General features: G+C 46.0%; 1 protein-coding gene across 1 annotated transcript in view; it reads right to left on the bottom strand.

Annotated features, from left to right (window-relative positions):
- The window catches only part of KCNN2 (potassium calcium-activated channel subfamily N member 2), a gene marked incomplete at both ends in the record, with an annotated part of 135,481 nt that overhangs the window by 8,467 nt on the left and 111,916 nt on the right, over positions 1 to 15,098 (bottom strand). The window contains 2 exons of the mRNA XM_084252331.1: positions 2,106 to 2,233; positions 8,272 to 8,382. Coding sequence (XP_084108457.1) covers positions 2,106 to 2,233; positions 8,272 to 8,382 — 239 coding nt within the window. The remainder of the gene's footprint in view (positions 1 to 2,105; positions 2,234 to 8,271; positions 8,383 to 15,098) is intronic.

Here is a 15,098-nt window from a genome sequence, read left to right as displayed (position 1 = left end):
GGCAGAGGCAGCCTGCTGTGCGGCAGCAGTCTGCCCAAGCCTTTGTCTCCCGCACGTTTTACCATCCGCTTTCTCGGACTACAGCAAAACCGAGAGACTCTTCAGGTGAACATGACTACACTGCTCCCCAATTTTTACAGTGTTCGTGCATTCTGAACTTGAGCGTTCTAGGACGACAGACAGAAACACACCCAGCACTTACACAAGGCTACCGAATTCTGTGACAAAAACCAGAAAAGCTTTTTGTCTTTTGTAATTTTTGGTGACATCAAAATGCATCGAAGGCATCCAAGGCACACACCACTGAACGGGTCACACTGACAGAGACCGGCCTCGCTCACACCTCCCGGCCCTGGACACGGGCGTGCCTTCTCACACACTATAGGTTAGTTTTGAAACATTAAAAGTGCAAAGAATGGGTTCTCTTCAGCGTAGCATGCGGCCCTCTTCCATGAATTTGGGGTTGCAGTGTTGTAAGATTTGGGGGTGTAGGAATGACCCCTCTGCCAGTAGAAGGGTACCAGGTGACCCTTAGCAAACATGTCTTTACTCACTGGACTTCCTACGGAAAGTCGAGGTGCAGGCTCATCACCTCTTGGGGACCCTATTCTCTTAGGTCTACGCTTCAAGGAGTCGCCCTGTCTTGGCAGAGCTTCTAGATGGTGGCACTCGTTACAAAGGTAGATGGGAGCTTCCTCTGGGGAGCCAGACCTACTTGGACTTAAAAAGTATTTATATTCTAGCCTTATCTTTTTTGGGTTGAAAAGCAGAGTTGTGTATACAGTCAAGCCACAGAGGAGGGATGACATGGTCTTGTCACGGGTGGCAGGGGATATGGGCCCAGTGGTGAGGAGCAGGGTGGGCCGCTGTCTGCACGCACCCCCCTGCACGCTCAGTCCCAGGGCACTTGGGCCTGAAGTTCATTTAGGAGCACCAGTTTCCATAGAAGGGATCCTGCCCGCAGTTGCAACTGCGCTGTGCATTGCCAGTGATCCGTATGTGAAAAGGGCAGGAGGATGGACTGCCGGAGGGGTCGAGAGTATGAGCATTTTGTGTTCCCCCCTGAATGGTGGTGTAACGCTTTAGCGAGGAATTTTACTCAAATGGGTCAAATAGAACCTCAGCCTCTGACTTCCTCGCCTGCTGCATGAGTCAGCCGCCCTCACGGCTTCCTCTGGAGACCTAGTCATTCACCTGCCTTTCGGCTATGTCCCTGGTAGGCTGCACGGAATAGGCCACTCATCTGACGCACAGCCGTGACCCTGTCTGCTCTTCCCCACAGGGAAGCGGTGGAGAGCAGGGGTGCAGAGATCCTGCCCGGCACCACGAGAATGTACTTACGGTAAGGCCGGCACTGCCTGGGGGAGCAAGACCTAGGGCTTTCAAGTGACGGTGAAACTTAGAGTCATATGTGAGATGTCTGTGAGGGTTACACGGTGTCACGTTGTCATGGCAAAACAAAGAGACAGAACCAAACGAGTAACACACTCTGCAAGTCTGACTCTATATAGAACTGTGGTAATTGTGGGTGGAGGAGGCCCAAAGGAAAGGTGACATGGTATGACGGACTTAACCGGAATAATGGTGGTCTGGCTGATGTCAAAATAATGATGAGAGGTTAAGATAGTTGAGATAGGCGCTATCAGCAGAAACACAGCACATAGAAAATTCCAGCATTATGTCAATTGTACTGCCTGCATAGAAAGATGCTTAGCAGCGTGTTAAAGATTTGCAGATATATCATAAAATGCTAATTTTTAAGACTCTGCAGCAGATACAAACTGAACATCTCAGAACGAACTATATGAATAAGTCATTTAAATTAAGAAACGTAATTTTAACTGAAATTATTGCTTCGAGAGAGCAATTGAGAAGCCGTTTTGCATAACACAGTAAATGACTATTCGCTACCAAATCAATGATTTTTAATCATACACGCACTTTTTCTCAGGATTTCATGTATGGAGTGCCTACACCGCCAAAGAACGTCTTCTGGGAACCAACAAGACACTGTCTCCATTTTTCTCCCTGATGCAAGAATAGCCCAGCGGAAGCATTCAACCCGAGAGGCACCAAAGCAGGGTAAAGAGGAAAATAGTACTTACTGATGAATAGCTTGCAAGAATTTTCGTTGATGTTTTCTGACTTTTGCATGATCTATCTTTTTTACTAGCTTTGTATTTTTGTAAATTAGCCATGTCTCCCTGAGTACATTGGCAGCTGCGTTTTTCACCTGTGAGGAAAACAAACAAACAAAAGGAAGCAGTTGATAAACTTCAGAGGAGAAATCCCGCGGAGCTTGGTTTGGGATCACTTTCCTCATCTTGGTGAGCTCTAGCTCGAACAGTGTCTCAAACAATGATTTCTCTTGACTCTGTGCCTTTCTGACAGGGTCTGTCTGTCTAGGACCATCAGTTCAATTGAAGTATGAGGGAACTACTGGTGTCTTTTTGGGCTAATCTCCACCCTATCCCATGAGGAACAGATTTTATCATCTTCTTTGCTCCCTTGTAGGAGCCGGTGACCCGACTTTTCCCTTGGGTTTGCGGTCAGCTACTTATTCTAATAGGTTGTTCCAGCGAATTCTTTGCAGGGATGGATGAAAGACAGTACACAACAAGGACTGCAGGCTGCTTGGGTGCTGGTTGGGGGAGAAGGAGTTTCGGGGGCAGGCAGTGTGCAGGGGACACGCAGCAGAGGGCTGCTCTTGAAGAGCTGCTTCTACGTCCTGGACCTTAAACTATCAAGTCAGGTCATGGAGACTCACTCCCAACCGTGTGGCACATTAGTTCTCTCTTCTCAAACATGGAGAGTTAGGAAGGATCAATATAAAAGCCCTTTTCAGCTCTTAGATCTTCAGTAAGAGTTTGAAGTATGAAACCATGGGTTCCAGTATGTATGAAAAATGCCCATTTGTCATTTTAGCAAGGAAAGCACCGGATTCGCTGACTGATGGTGACTCCTTTTTTTGCAGTGCTGAAAAGTTTTCCTTTTGAGAAAAATGCTATTGCTAGAACCCATTTTAAAAAAAGGCCTGGTTTATTGAAATAGCTCTTAGTTTCTGTGGTTCCCACTGCGCTGTCTCTGGCTATTCTCTAGGCGGTGCCAGGGGAGTGCCAGGAACTGAAGGGAAAAGAGCGGACACGCTAGCTGCAGAGCACCACGGTGCCGAAGAGAGACTTCACGCTGACCTCGGGAGAGGCCCACAGCATGCCAGCAAATCTGTGCTCTTCGTCCTTAGAGAAACACATCTGCCTTCCTCACGGAGGTAGGAGTCAGCACTCATAAGGCTGCTCTACCCTGACATCCTTCTCAAAGGCCAGGGAATGGCTGTAGCATTATGTGTTGAGGTGAGCACCTTGTTTTTAGAGAGCAAGTAGGGTGGGAGAGGCCTTTCTGCACCGCTGCAGCCCTGGCCTGACCGGGGCCTAGTGGAGGCTGCTTTCTGACTCCCCAGCTAGGTTCCTCTGAGCGGCAGCCTGGAATCCAGACTGGTGAGGCAGCTAGAAAACTGGGTAGAAACTGAGATAGGAACACAGGAGAAGAATATGTCGATGTTTGGAAGAGAAATCAGCAATTGATTTTTGCTTTGGATTGCCTTCCAGAAAGAGCAAATGCCAAATCACTTTTAAAGTGTATGAACGATGACATAGATGCTACACTGCCCCTCCTCCAAGTAATTTCAATGACTTTCTCTTTGGGATGGTGGGGAATGGCTAGGGGTAGAGAACTTCACCTTCAGAGGTCAGTGGGTGGGGAACGCCTTTGAGGCTTCTGTTGTAGGATTTGCATTTATTAATCACTTATTTCAGTTGACACAGTGGAAAAGATTCTGCATTGAGAATGGAATCCCTGCAGCCCCTTTCAAAAACTGTTCAGGATTATGCATTTATGGTGAAACACCCCCTTTCTAGCTACCTAACAGGTTTTTGGACATAGGAAGAAAACTCATACAACAGCACAAGTAGCCGCTATTTTGCAAAACGGCAGCCACAAGTCAGTCAGCCCAGGATAGATGAGCACAGCCTCCTAAGAGCAGATGTGTTTCTCATAGTAGGTAAATCCCAGCCCCTCTTAGGACTGAAAGGGAACAGTCAGCTACAGCGAGGAGGTGGGGTGGAAAGCACCACAGTGTTTTACAGGCTTGAACAATGGGGAATTGTTACATAAAAGTGATTTGTGAAAACTACAGGCATAACTGGAGAGAAGTGGATCTATGTGCTTATGACCATTTAAACAATATGGGAAGTGGCTCTGGAAGGAGGTTTTTTTTTTTTTTTTTTTTTTTGGATGCAGGTCAGATCCCTGCCCTACAGTCCTGGCAGTGGAGCAGCCGCCCCTTCCAGGTGTGAACCACTCGGGGCCAGGCCACCCATCTGTGTCTCGCTGGGACTCAGTCATGTGTCTGCTATTAAATTTGGCACTCATCTATATCATTTGCACCATACAAACATTCTCCTAAGATGCATATTACTAACCCCAGGTCCCTCTTGAGAAGAATGTTATACCGTTTAGAGACCTGGGGTGTAAATGGGTGGGTAGGTGAGTTTCCATAAATTAATTCAAAATATTTCCTGAGTGTGCACTACGTGGTAGACACTGTGATAGTTGGTACAAGGGGTTTACAGACACCCCTAAAAAATTTAGTAGCTCTGATCCCTCCACTATGTCATATAGCCTCTTATGCTTTAAAAAGTGAGGGGCGTCCTTGCTTAACAGGATACCCATGCTGTTCCCCGCTCCTGCCCAGATAAACACAGGAAAATATTTGTTCTATCTCACTAATTAATGCTTAACTCTAATTAAAATAGTTCTTAGAAAAATCTTGAAAGGCACATTAATCAGAAAATTGTTTGAGAAGAACAAACCAACGATACTGTAAGTAATAGCACTTGTCCAGAAGCTTCAACACCACTTCACCAGCATAAAGGCCAGGAAATGCCACACTGATTACGAGGTAGTGACAAAATACTAATGCCACACGTAGAGTGAGATAGAATACATCTAAGTGCAATAATATTTTATGAATCACTGAAAACTGATTGCCTTTTAACTGAAGCTTTATTTTTTCAAACCTCCATGCCCCATGTATTTACAGCATTACCTCACAGGCTGGTTTGTAGTTAGTGCAGAAGTAGGACAGAGGAAAGGAAAACTTAGATTTCTTTTCCTTCTTGTGTCTTCCTTCAAAGGATTTTTATGTTTTGCAAAGAAATAACTTATCCTTGAACCATACAGGTTGGACCAGCTTGGCAAAGGCTCCAGGGCCTTTGCCCCACAGCACCAAGTGCTGCCCCTGCAGAGACCCACGTCTACATCCAACCTCTACAGATAGCGGCTTTCTTCAGACCAGGTACCTGGGGCCAGGTGGATGTTGTGGCTGTGGGCTGGGGCAGTAGCGAGGAAGCCATTCAGTTTTTTAACTCTCTGGGCTGGGCAGTCTGGGCTAACCGTAAAAGCCATGCCGAGTAAATCCTTTAGAATTTTGGTTCATTTGTTAAAAGACACTCAGGAAATAAAATTACCTAATTGCATAATAGTGTTCTTATTATGGATCTTATTGAGCATTCTTAAGAGGATTGGATACACCCACAGTGGACATTAGTATGTATAATTACCCTTTGTGGTACATCTAGATACTTTAAAAATTATGTCTGCTATCAAGTTTCCAAACCAAAAGCCTACAAAACGCCAAACGGGAAAGATTTCCTTTCTGGTTCCATCTCAGAGAACAGTAGTAGCTGTGTCTCAACCAATATGCTAGATGTGGACAGGTTTCCTCGGAAAGGCGTGACTACTAAATGGCTGGTCTTGCCAGCCAGTGTGAAGTTCATGCTATTGTGCCTTCATTTTTTTTTTGTTTGTTTTTTTAATTAATTTATTTATATAAGCACTGGGTACAGGCCAGATGTGTGGGAGGGTGAGAGAATTCATGAGAGACAGAGCGGGGAACAGAACAGGCAGACTGAGAGCAGAGCAGGCAGACTGACGAAGTACACTGCTGAGGGGAGCAGCAGGCGCAGCAGGAGAGGTCTGCGCGCCATATGGGACCCTCGCTGGCGGCTGGGGATTGAACTGGCGCTGCAGAGGCTGCGGGCAGCTTCGCAGCCCAGCGCTCAACCGCAGCGCCCCCAGGGGATGCCCTGTGCTTTCATTTTGAAATCATCAGATTATTTGGGGCATGTGCTCCTATTGGCCATTTTTGAATTGCAGAGTCCTGTCTGTGTGTAGGGTGAGAGAATGCACGTCCTCGTGCTACTGCACAATGCACAGTGTCTTCTCCTTTCACACAGGGTATTTTATAGGGCTCATGTCATCTTGCAAAGAAATGTACATTTGCTGAATGAGTATTAATATCCCTGGGGGGAGGAGGGTCATATGCCATTGGAAGTAGAAGTCTGGGAACCCCTCAAAGCCTTCAAAGGCCGTATACTCTAGCCATGTAGCTGTGGTGTGATGGAGATTTCTCTATCTCAGTCCTTGCCATCTGGTACAGGTGATCAGACACAGCTAGAGGCCATTAGTAAAGAAAGGGAGGTTTTGAGGTTAAGAGGGAGGTGAAAGGGTCAACAAAGTGTTTGTGATTGTGTCTTCGTCATTTAGTGTCGAAGAGATTTACATGCAAGTAAGTGAGCCCAATTGTATCTGAATGTATTTTTTGCTTGCTATCTTAAGCATGGCTTTAATTCCCTGAAAATTGTATCTATGAAAAATGATGAGGATTGCACCAGAGACTATGAAGGGTTGTTTTGAAGTGGCTGAACTACCCCAGCAGGCTGAGGGTGAGATACAAAAAGCATCTACCCCAGTTGGGTAAACCATGCACTCCATCTGATACGCGTGCACATTCCTTTCTAACTTCCCTCCATTTTGCATGTACTTTTCTGTAATATTTAGAAATGGGCACAAGTTGAAAGGAAATTATGCAGAGGAGGAGACGCTCAGTGATGGTAAGTCCATGTGGGCCCCCTGTCGTGTCTACCTCAGGTAAGGCCTGGCCATTGGAATTCATTTCTTATTACAGAAGTACTATCCTTAGAAATGAATAAGTCCATTAAACTGACTGAGCTCTCAGGACATACTTCATGTTACTTTCACACATACAATCAAAAGTGGGCAAAGACACAGAACAGGAACTCTGCGGGAAATCTCTTATTCTACTATGGATAACCCAACCTACGGGGTTACCCCAATTGGATTTCACTTTGGAGAGTGGTCATATATAGCAAGATGCCTCTGCTATCAAGTAATTTTTAGTTATTTTGGTGTCTCAAGTGGCTCTGCAGAGAGGCTGAAGCTGCGCTAGCGAGATAAAAACCATTTTCTTCCAACATGGCTTTCCCTTTTCCAGCAAGTTATCTCACCTCTCTGTGTCTTGGTGTGCAGATTTTTAAGATGGACATGATAGCACTTCCCTCAGAGTTGCACGGATAAAACAGGAATGTGCACATGGTGTGTTTAGAGCAGCAGCAGGCACAGAAAGTGAGACAGTAATTGAGTGTTGCTCCTAATGAGGGGGACCCCATCTGGAGGCTGTTCCACTTTCTAGGTCTGACCCCTTCTTATCATGAACACAGTCTGTGTCGACCCTAATGTTGGGGTCCAAAAAGCTAGTGGTTGTTACTTAGTACAGTGACTGGCTTACAGAAGATCAGGAATAATGGTTCTGGAGGCACCGTCCATAAAACTGCTAGTTACACTGCCCATGTGTTCTTTTTCCATCCCATCTAATAGGACTGTCTTCTGGGCTGCTCAGCATGCCTTTTTATTTAGGTTTATATGGTCTTTTATACGGTCTGTTCTGGCCTCTAAGTCATACCATGGCTGCCCAATTATTTTGTCAGTGTCTGGGTAAGTCAGGAATGGTCTGTTCTCAAAATTGAGTTCACTGGGCCTCCCTGGTGGCACAGTGGGTTGAGTGCAGTGCTGTGAAGCTGTCCACGGCTTCTCTGCAGCACGGGTTCAATTCCCGGCTGGCCAGGGAGATACCCACATGGCGTGGCAGACCTCTCCTGCCTCTCCCGCTGCTCCCCTCAGCAGTGTCTTCGGTCCGTCTGCCTGTTCTGCTCCCCACTCTGTGTCTGGTGAATCCTCTCACCCTCCCATACCTCTGACCGGTACCCCAGTTCTTGTATAAAATTGAGTTCATTCCATTAGCACTCGGGCTTCAACCCCCGTCATCTCTGCATTAGAAGTTACAGTGGAAACCATCGTGCCCAAGTGGAGAACCACGCCACGCTGCTCCTCTTGAGGGGGATGGAGAAGACTTACTCTCTTCGTCAGCTGAGTGTCCATCATGAAGTTGTGCACATGCTTTTCTGCTTTGGTAAGTTCTAGCTTCCTTGCCACTACGGCGACCACCAGGGCTGTGCACCCAGCACCCTGAAAAGCAGGAGAGAACCCCAAAGAGTTAATGCTTTTTATTTGTTTTGAAGCGGGGAGACAGGGAAGGAGGGGCAGGGGGTGAGACTGGAAGAAGGTTTGGAGTCTGGATGATGACTCGGGAGGTGGGGGCAGGAATAGAAATGACACAAAGAGCTGGGTCACTGAAAACAGAAACAAAAATGACAAACCCTTAGCTGGACTAAGAAATAAAAGAAGAGTCAAAATCAGCAATTAAAGAGGAGACAGCAGCCTTTGTATTCCTAGTGTCAGGTATAATGAGACACAGCTTTGAACAATCATATAGCAACAAGCTGGGTAATCTGGAAGAAACTGACAGACTCCCAGAAAGAGGTAACAGACCAGGACTGAATCCTGAATATATCGAGACCAGAAAGGAGATGGAATCAGGAATCAACAATGTCCCAACAAAGAAAATCCCAAGACTAGGTGGCTTCACTCTAATGGATTCACACCTCTAACAAAAAAACAGTGAGAGGCAACACTGCCAGACTCATTCGATGAAGTCAGCATTGTAGCAACACCAAAGCCAGAAAGGACATGGCAAGGGAAGAAAATTACAGGTCACTCTACCTGCTGAACAGGAATAGCAAAAACTCCCCCTTCAAAAGAACATTTATGTAAGGGCAGTGAACATTCAGGAGACTTGTTCTCTAATATGGGCTGTGATGTGGTAAGGAGGAGGGAGCTTTTGGCCCTCCCCCAAATCAGAACAGCATAGTAACTTGGGGTACTTACAGCAGATCATCTTTATGAAGACAAAGAAGGAAACTGGAGATAGAGCAAGCCCACACATAAAGTGCCAGGGAGGAAATGACAGAACCAAGCTAGACGTCAAAGACTTCCTAGATGAAAGTGCTTTTTTGTGGTGAATTCGGTAAAGCAAATTTTAAACACTTTCTAAGAAAAATCTTGAAACGTGGTTACCAACTGCCTATCTCAGCTGTGACGGGGACTATGTAGGAGGTTTGGACCTCTAGGGACGTCAACTAGCTGATCCAAATTTTAATAAGCCACATTTATATATATATATATATATATATAAATTGTTGCTGTATTTCAGTGGCCAGAGACCAAGACAATGTTAAGAAACTGGACTTGATCCTGGGCAGTGGGGAAACAGCTAATTATGAGTTGTGCCTCATGTCAGAGGAGGCAGCCTGCCACTGGCCCTTAGTCTCTGCACATTCCTGCCCAGCGTGCACTCTTCCAGGGCTGCTTCTGCTGCAACTCATAAGAGTCCCCAGCTGGGGTGCAACCCACTGTGTGCAGAGCCCTCACCTTGGGGCTCCCTGCCATTAGGACACATAGGCCTTGGGGCAAGAGAGACTGAAGGACGCACCACACACGCACCCACCGGAGGGAGCGAGCGCCTGCTACACTCGATGAGGGTTAGCTCCTGGCCGGGGATCAAACTCAGGCCGTGGTGGTGATAGCGCTGAAGCTTAACCCCCTAGGCCATCCGGGAAGCTGCTAACTGCGGCATCAGGAATACCTCTTCAGGAGCTGCAGCTAGACCCTGCCGTGAATAAGGCTCACCAGGGGCTGCAGACAGCCTCGCCAGGGCCAGATGCACCGAATCAGCTAAACTAAGGTAAAGCATCTCACTAACCCTTTCTAAATAACCCGCAAGTTAGGAGTAATGTAAATCACAAACAGAGGTGCATCACGCTTTCAAAGACTCCATGTAGGCTTGGTTAATTCAACTGCTAGTCCCACAAATTCTTTTGAATGAATCTGAGGTGCCGCGACTTTTATGAAATGAAGTTTCTTTGTTTGTATACAAAAATGAGTAAGGGTGTAGCCAACAAAGAGAACATGGGCCCCATGAACTCTGGTGCGGAATCACTGACACCTTGGAGATAGATGTGGTGTAGTAACATACATTGCAGGAGGTGTGAACCTAGAACCCTAAAACATACACAAGGATACCTCAAAATATTTAATATAAAACACACACACTCATGTCACTTGCTGTGCTGAGAGCCATAATCTTTGGTCTGACCTAAGCACCTTCTATCTTCTGGTAGCTTCTGAATAACGTGTCATCTAATCCTAGACTTGACAGCATTTAAGGTGTAACTGAACAGTGTTCCCAACACTGCACGTTTCTGCAAAGAGTACGTTACTCCCTAGTTAGAAAAAATCCTTTCGTTTCTCCTTCAGTAGCACCTCGTACAACAGAAAACAACGCATGTTCAGTCTTCCTTAGAAATTCTGAGCATTCATCTGTTACTACCAAGAACTTCTACATTTATTCTTTTCCTAAAGCAAAGTTGCTTTACGAAGGAAGGAAGGCACCTACCTGCCTGCTCCAGTGCTGAGAACTGGGGGCTGCAAGGCCAGCAACCAAATGCCCTTCCCCACACAACACCCCCAGGTAGGCACACACTGGCGGGCACCCCTGCTCACGGCAGTGAAACCCCCACCTTGGGTGTGCCGCCCCAGAGGCCCACCACACCAGACTCCCCGATCAGGAGGCCCCTGAGGTGGCAGCGCGTCTTGTAGGGAGGCATCGCATCCCTGCCCTAAAGGAGAGACACCTTTCCCGTACCAACCAGTGTCCAGAGGCTTGTTGGCAACTTTAGGGTGATGCTGAGTATCCCCTCTAGCCTGGACAGCTGGGAGTCTCTCTGGTGGGATGGAGAAAATGCAAGATGGGGAGCAGACAAGGGGACCCTGGTGGCCAAGGGACAAGGCGGCCACCTAGGGAGCAGCGCCTGGGGCTGCAGGTCCGGGAAGAGGCGCTGCTCGGAGCCTCCTGCTCCCCACAGGGACCAGACCTGCGCCCCGCAGTAACCCTTAGGGAAGCGCGTAGCTGGGAAGCAACACGATTACACCTATGAAGTTCTCAGAATGTCGGGAGGCCAGCATGGGATCTAAGTGGCGTGCTGCATCTGCGCAGACATGTCAGAACAGCAGACCTGCGAGGGACCACTCACCATGACAGGAACACGCAGCCGATACGTTGGCTAAAGTATGCCTAGGAAGGAAGGACTAGTGTCAAAATAAGGGGGTGAGGGTACAATTCTATGGGGAATATAACCAAAATGATAATGCATACATTGTGCAAAGATGAAAAAAGATGTAAGAATTATATAAAATATTTAAATTAAAAAAATAAAACATCTAACTGGGAAAAAAAAATAACACCCCAGAACCTTCTCCCACACTCTATCCTGCAGGTCTTCAGTCCCCTCAAATGGGATGCACCAGCCATGAGCATGCACACACACACCATCTACACACATGCTCAGCCTCAGATTGTTCCAGATGCCGGTGGGGAGGGTCAGAGTGCCCCAACCCTGCACCAAGGACTCAGTGCTGAAGGGCAGGAGGTGACCCTACCCTGCTGGAGCTCTATGGCCAAGCTGTGCAGTCATGTGGCCCTGTGTGGGGCCTGCTGAGGGGCCAGACCAGTGATGACACGGAGGCTGAGGAGTTCGCCCGCCCCAAACTCGGCCCACCCACGCAGAACCTTGCATGTGATGGTCCACGTGACACACATCTCCCCCCGAGGCATGCCGTCCTGGGCAGTGCACACCATCATCAGAGTGTGATTATCTGTATTGAACATGGACTTCTAAAATATTTAAAGAGGCAACAGAAAGTTTACATAGGCAAATATTCTACTTACATTTTTTAAAAACAGGATCCAAACTGGGGAATGGAAAGAAATAACTTTTTTTTTCACAGTTGGCTTTAAAAAGTAACAATTTGTGCTTTAAGAAAAACACCTAACCTTTCTTACCATTTTTGACCTTAAAAATTCAAGCTAGGAAAAGGCTTTTCTATGTGTGCCATACTTTGTTCCCTTATAGACTTAATGGGTGAATCATGTTTATTTGAATTAATAAATGATTTGGCCATGCAATGATGGCCCAAAGAATGAATTTTGGGGTCCCCAAGTAAATTCCACCTCTGCCAGGTTTATGGCTGCAAGAGTAAGGAGAAAATATATACACTGGCCCCGTCTTGCTACCACTGGCTCTGTGCTTGTAATGACCATCCTGTGTGGTTGCACTGTAATGCTGCAGGAGCGCCTCCATACCCGCGCCCACATCTGGGCCCTCAGGGAAGTTGATCTGTGGAAAAGGCTAGGCAACCTTTACATGTCCTCTGGACTGACCCTCTCACTCTGGATGTGACACGACCAAACCAAGTCTGGTGATCTCTGTCATGCCCTTGACCAGCACGGATGTGCAGGCCTCAATCCACACGCCTGCTTCCTTCCATGACAGGCTTGGGAACGCACTGTATTTCACAGTAAAACAAGAAATTCAAATTCATCTCATTTTAGATCCTAACTCTTAAGGTATGAAAAGCTTAAAAATGTTACTGTTTCTTAGTTGATAAGGTCCAGCTTTCAGGTGAGCAGGTCTCAACCTTGATGTCAGTTCAATCACTTGGAGAGTTTGCAAAAATTCTCATGCCGAGAGATAGTGTGCCCGGATAATTAAATCCTTGTTTCTGAGAATAAAACATAGGTCTCAGAGTTTTTAAAAACTCCCCATGTGGTGCCAAGCTAGATGCTCTGCTTGGGATGCAGAAGGCTATTTAGGTGATATGGAGAGCTCCGCACATGTCTACTTTACACAGCAATTGAGCGGTTCCTAGCAGTCACTGTACTTACCAGTGCAGACATTCAGGAAATGAGAAACAAGGATTACCTAGGGAGAGGGCAGAGTCCGGGCCCAGAAATGTCTGGGCAAAGGAAGGATGGTGATTCCAAAGCTCCCCATGGTGTGCGTGCAGTGGCCACTCGCAGCACGTACACTCATTTTGTTGACTTTCAAGCATCTGCCAGAAAATCTAAATTGTTATTCTATGCTGATGCAGGAGTGAGCTGAATCAGTGGCCACTCACCATGGCCATCTGCACCTAGAAGTCCTGCCTGGCTAGCATTTGCTTGACATACAGGTCACCTGTTGCCTGGATGCACCCAGGTACTCCTCAATCTGTGACTTATGGACGATTCAAGGCCCGATTCAAGGCCCGCAATGGTTCTTTAAAAAGGAGAGAATGTGAAAGCTGAGGGGCTTCTTTACTGCTAGACAGAGCACTATAAGTGGCACTTGGCGCAGTAAGTTGCATATTGTTCTCTCCTGGAGGGTGGCCTCTGCCAAGATCCCTCTGGAAAGAACTCAAAATCCTAACAGCAGTGGAAAATCACCAGTATCGAGAGCCTTTGAAAGTTGAATTTTGTGTTTATTCTGGGGCTCGCTCTCTTCCCGCTGCTGTCCAATTCTTGCTGAAAGTTTTATGCATTAAAATGAACACCTTTATTGCAAACTGGAGAAGCAGGTTAATCTGACAATTTAGTCACTATCAAAGCTATTATCTATATGCTCCTCACTCCACTGTCCCAAATATACCCTTTAAATTGTACCTTAAACAAATTTTTTTGTAAAAATACAAAAGGTCCTTTACTTCCTCTCCATAGGTTTTATTTTAAATCAGGGAAGTCACGAACTTTTAGTTCCCCAGATTCTTCCTAAATTTGATATGTATAGAATCTGCTTTCAAAAAGATAACTTATTCTTTCTACTTTTTAGAATTATGCAAATGAAGCTGGCTCACCTCCGAAACCCTTTGAGGTTCACGGTAAATGCCTGACAATGTGTTTATGCCTATAATAATTTAAATAATGACAGGATGTTACTGTCCAATCAATGTCTATTTCCAGGAGCATTCTGTTTCATAAAGTAAGAATGAATGAGAGCAAATGCTTTTACAACATTTCCCCCAGAGCTTGCCATCATCACAATGGCTGCAGAGACAGTTGGGACTCACATATGTTACTCTTTGGAATTCAGGTGCCTGTGTGCCTTTAATAAGCTCACTCATGGTTCTTTCATCAAAATCAGAAAATGTGTCCTGGTTGCTTTTCTCCCACTTTGTTATGTAATTAGGGAAAACCCCAGCAGATAACCGACTGCCCCTTAAGATGCTCAGGCAGCTCAAAAGTAAATGAAGAAATAAAATCGACATGTGAAAAATGCCAGTTTGTCCTCTTTCATTCAAATAAAATATATCGGGCAAGAGGGGTCTCATCCCATCATCCTATGCCAGACCAAAGGGAACAAATGATGCAAGAAAATGCTTTATTTTCTAGGGACTGGTGTGGGGAAAATACAAATTCAGGTACCTCCAAGATCAAGATCATTTATCCTGCAAATCCTTTCCAGAATCATTTTTGCAAGAGCACTTTGGGGTCAAATAGACCTCCAGCTAAAAGAAGGTAGCAAGGGACAAAGACGGACATTCTGTGTATAGCTATAGATACACACAGAGACCTCCAACACAGGAATCCCAGAATAGACCGAATACTAACAGATCGAAAGGGATACAGTGACAGCAATGCAAGGATTGTATTGGACACTGACATTCCACTTACAGCAATGGATAAATCATCCAGACAGAAAATTGACAAGCAAACAATGGACTTAAATGACACATTAGATGAGACAGGCTAAACAAAGTAGAAAGAAGAAAAAGAAAAATAGAAGGTACACTGGATCTTTAGAGAATATTATAAACACCTGTTGGCAATAAATGGTACAACCTGGGCTGCAGCAATGAAACATGAGTAAGAAATTAAAGCGATAATCAAAAACATCCCCAAAACAAAGTTCTTAAAGCAGATGGCTTCACTACTGAATTCTACCACCTATGCACAGTTAAGACCTAGCCTC

The sequence above is a fragment of the Talpa europaea genome, assembly GCF_964194135.1.
Source record: "Talpa europaea genome assembly, chromosome: 13".
Taxonomy (NCBI): domain Eukaryota; kingdom Metazoa; phylum Chordata; class Mammalia; order Eulipotyphla; family Talpidae; genus Talpa; species Talpa europaea.
Note: the sequence above shows the minus strand (reverse complement) of the source record. Positions and strands in the feature narration are given on the sequence as shown.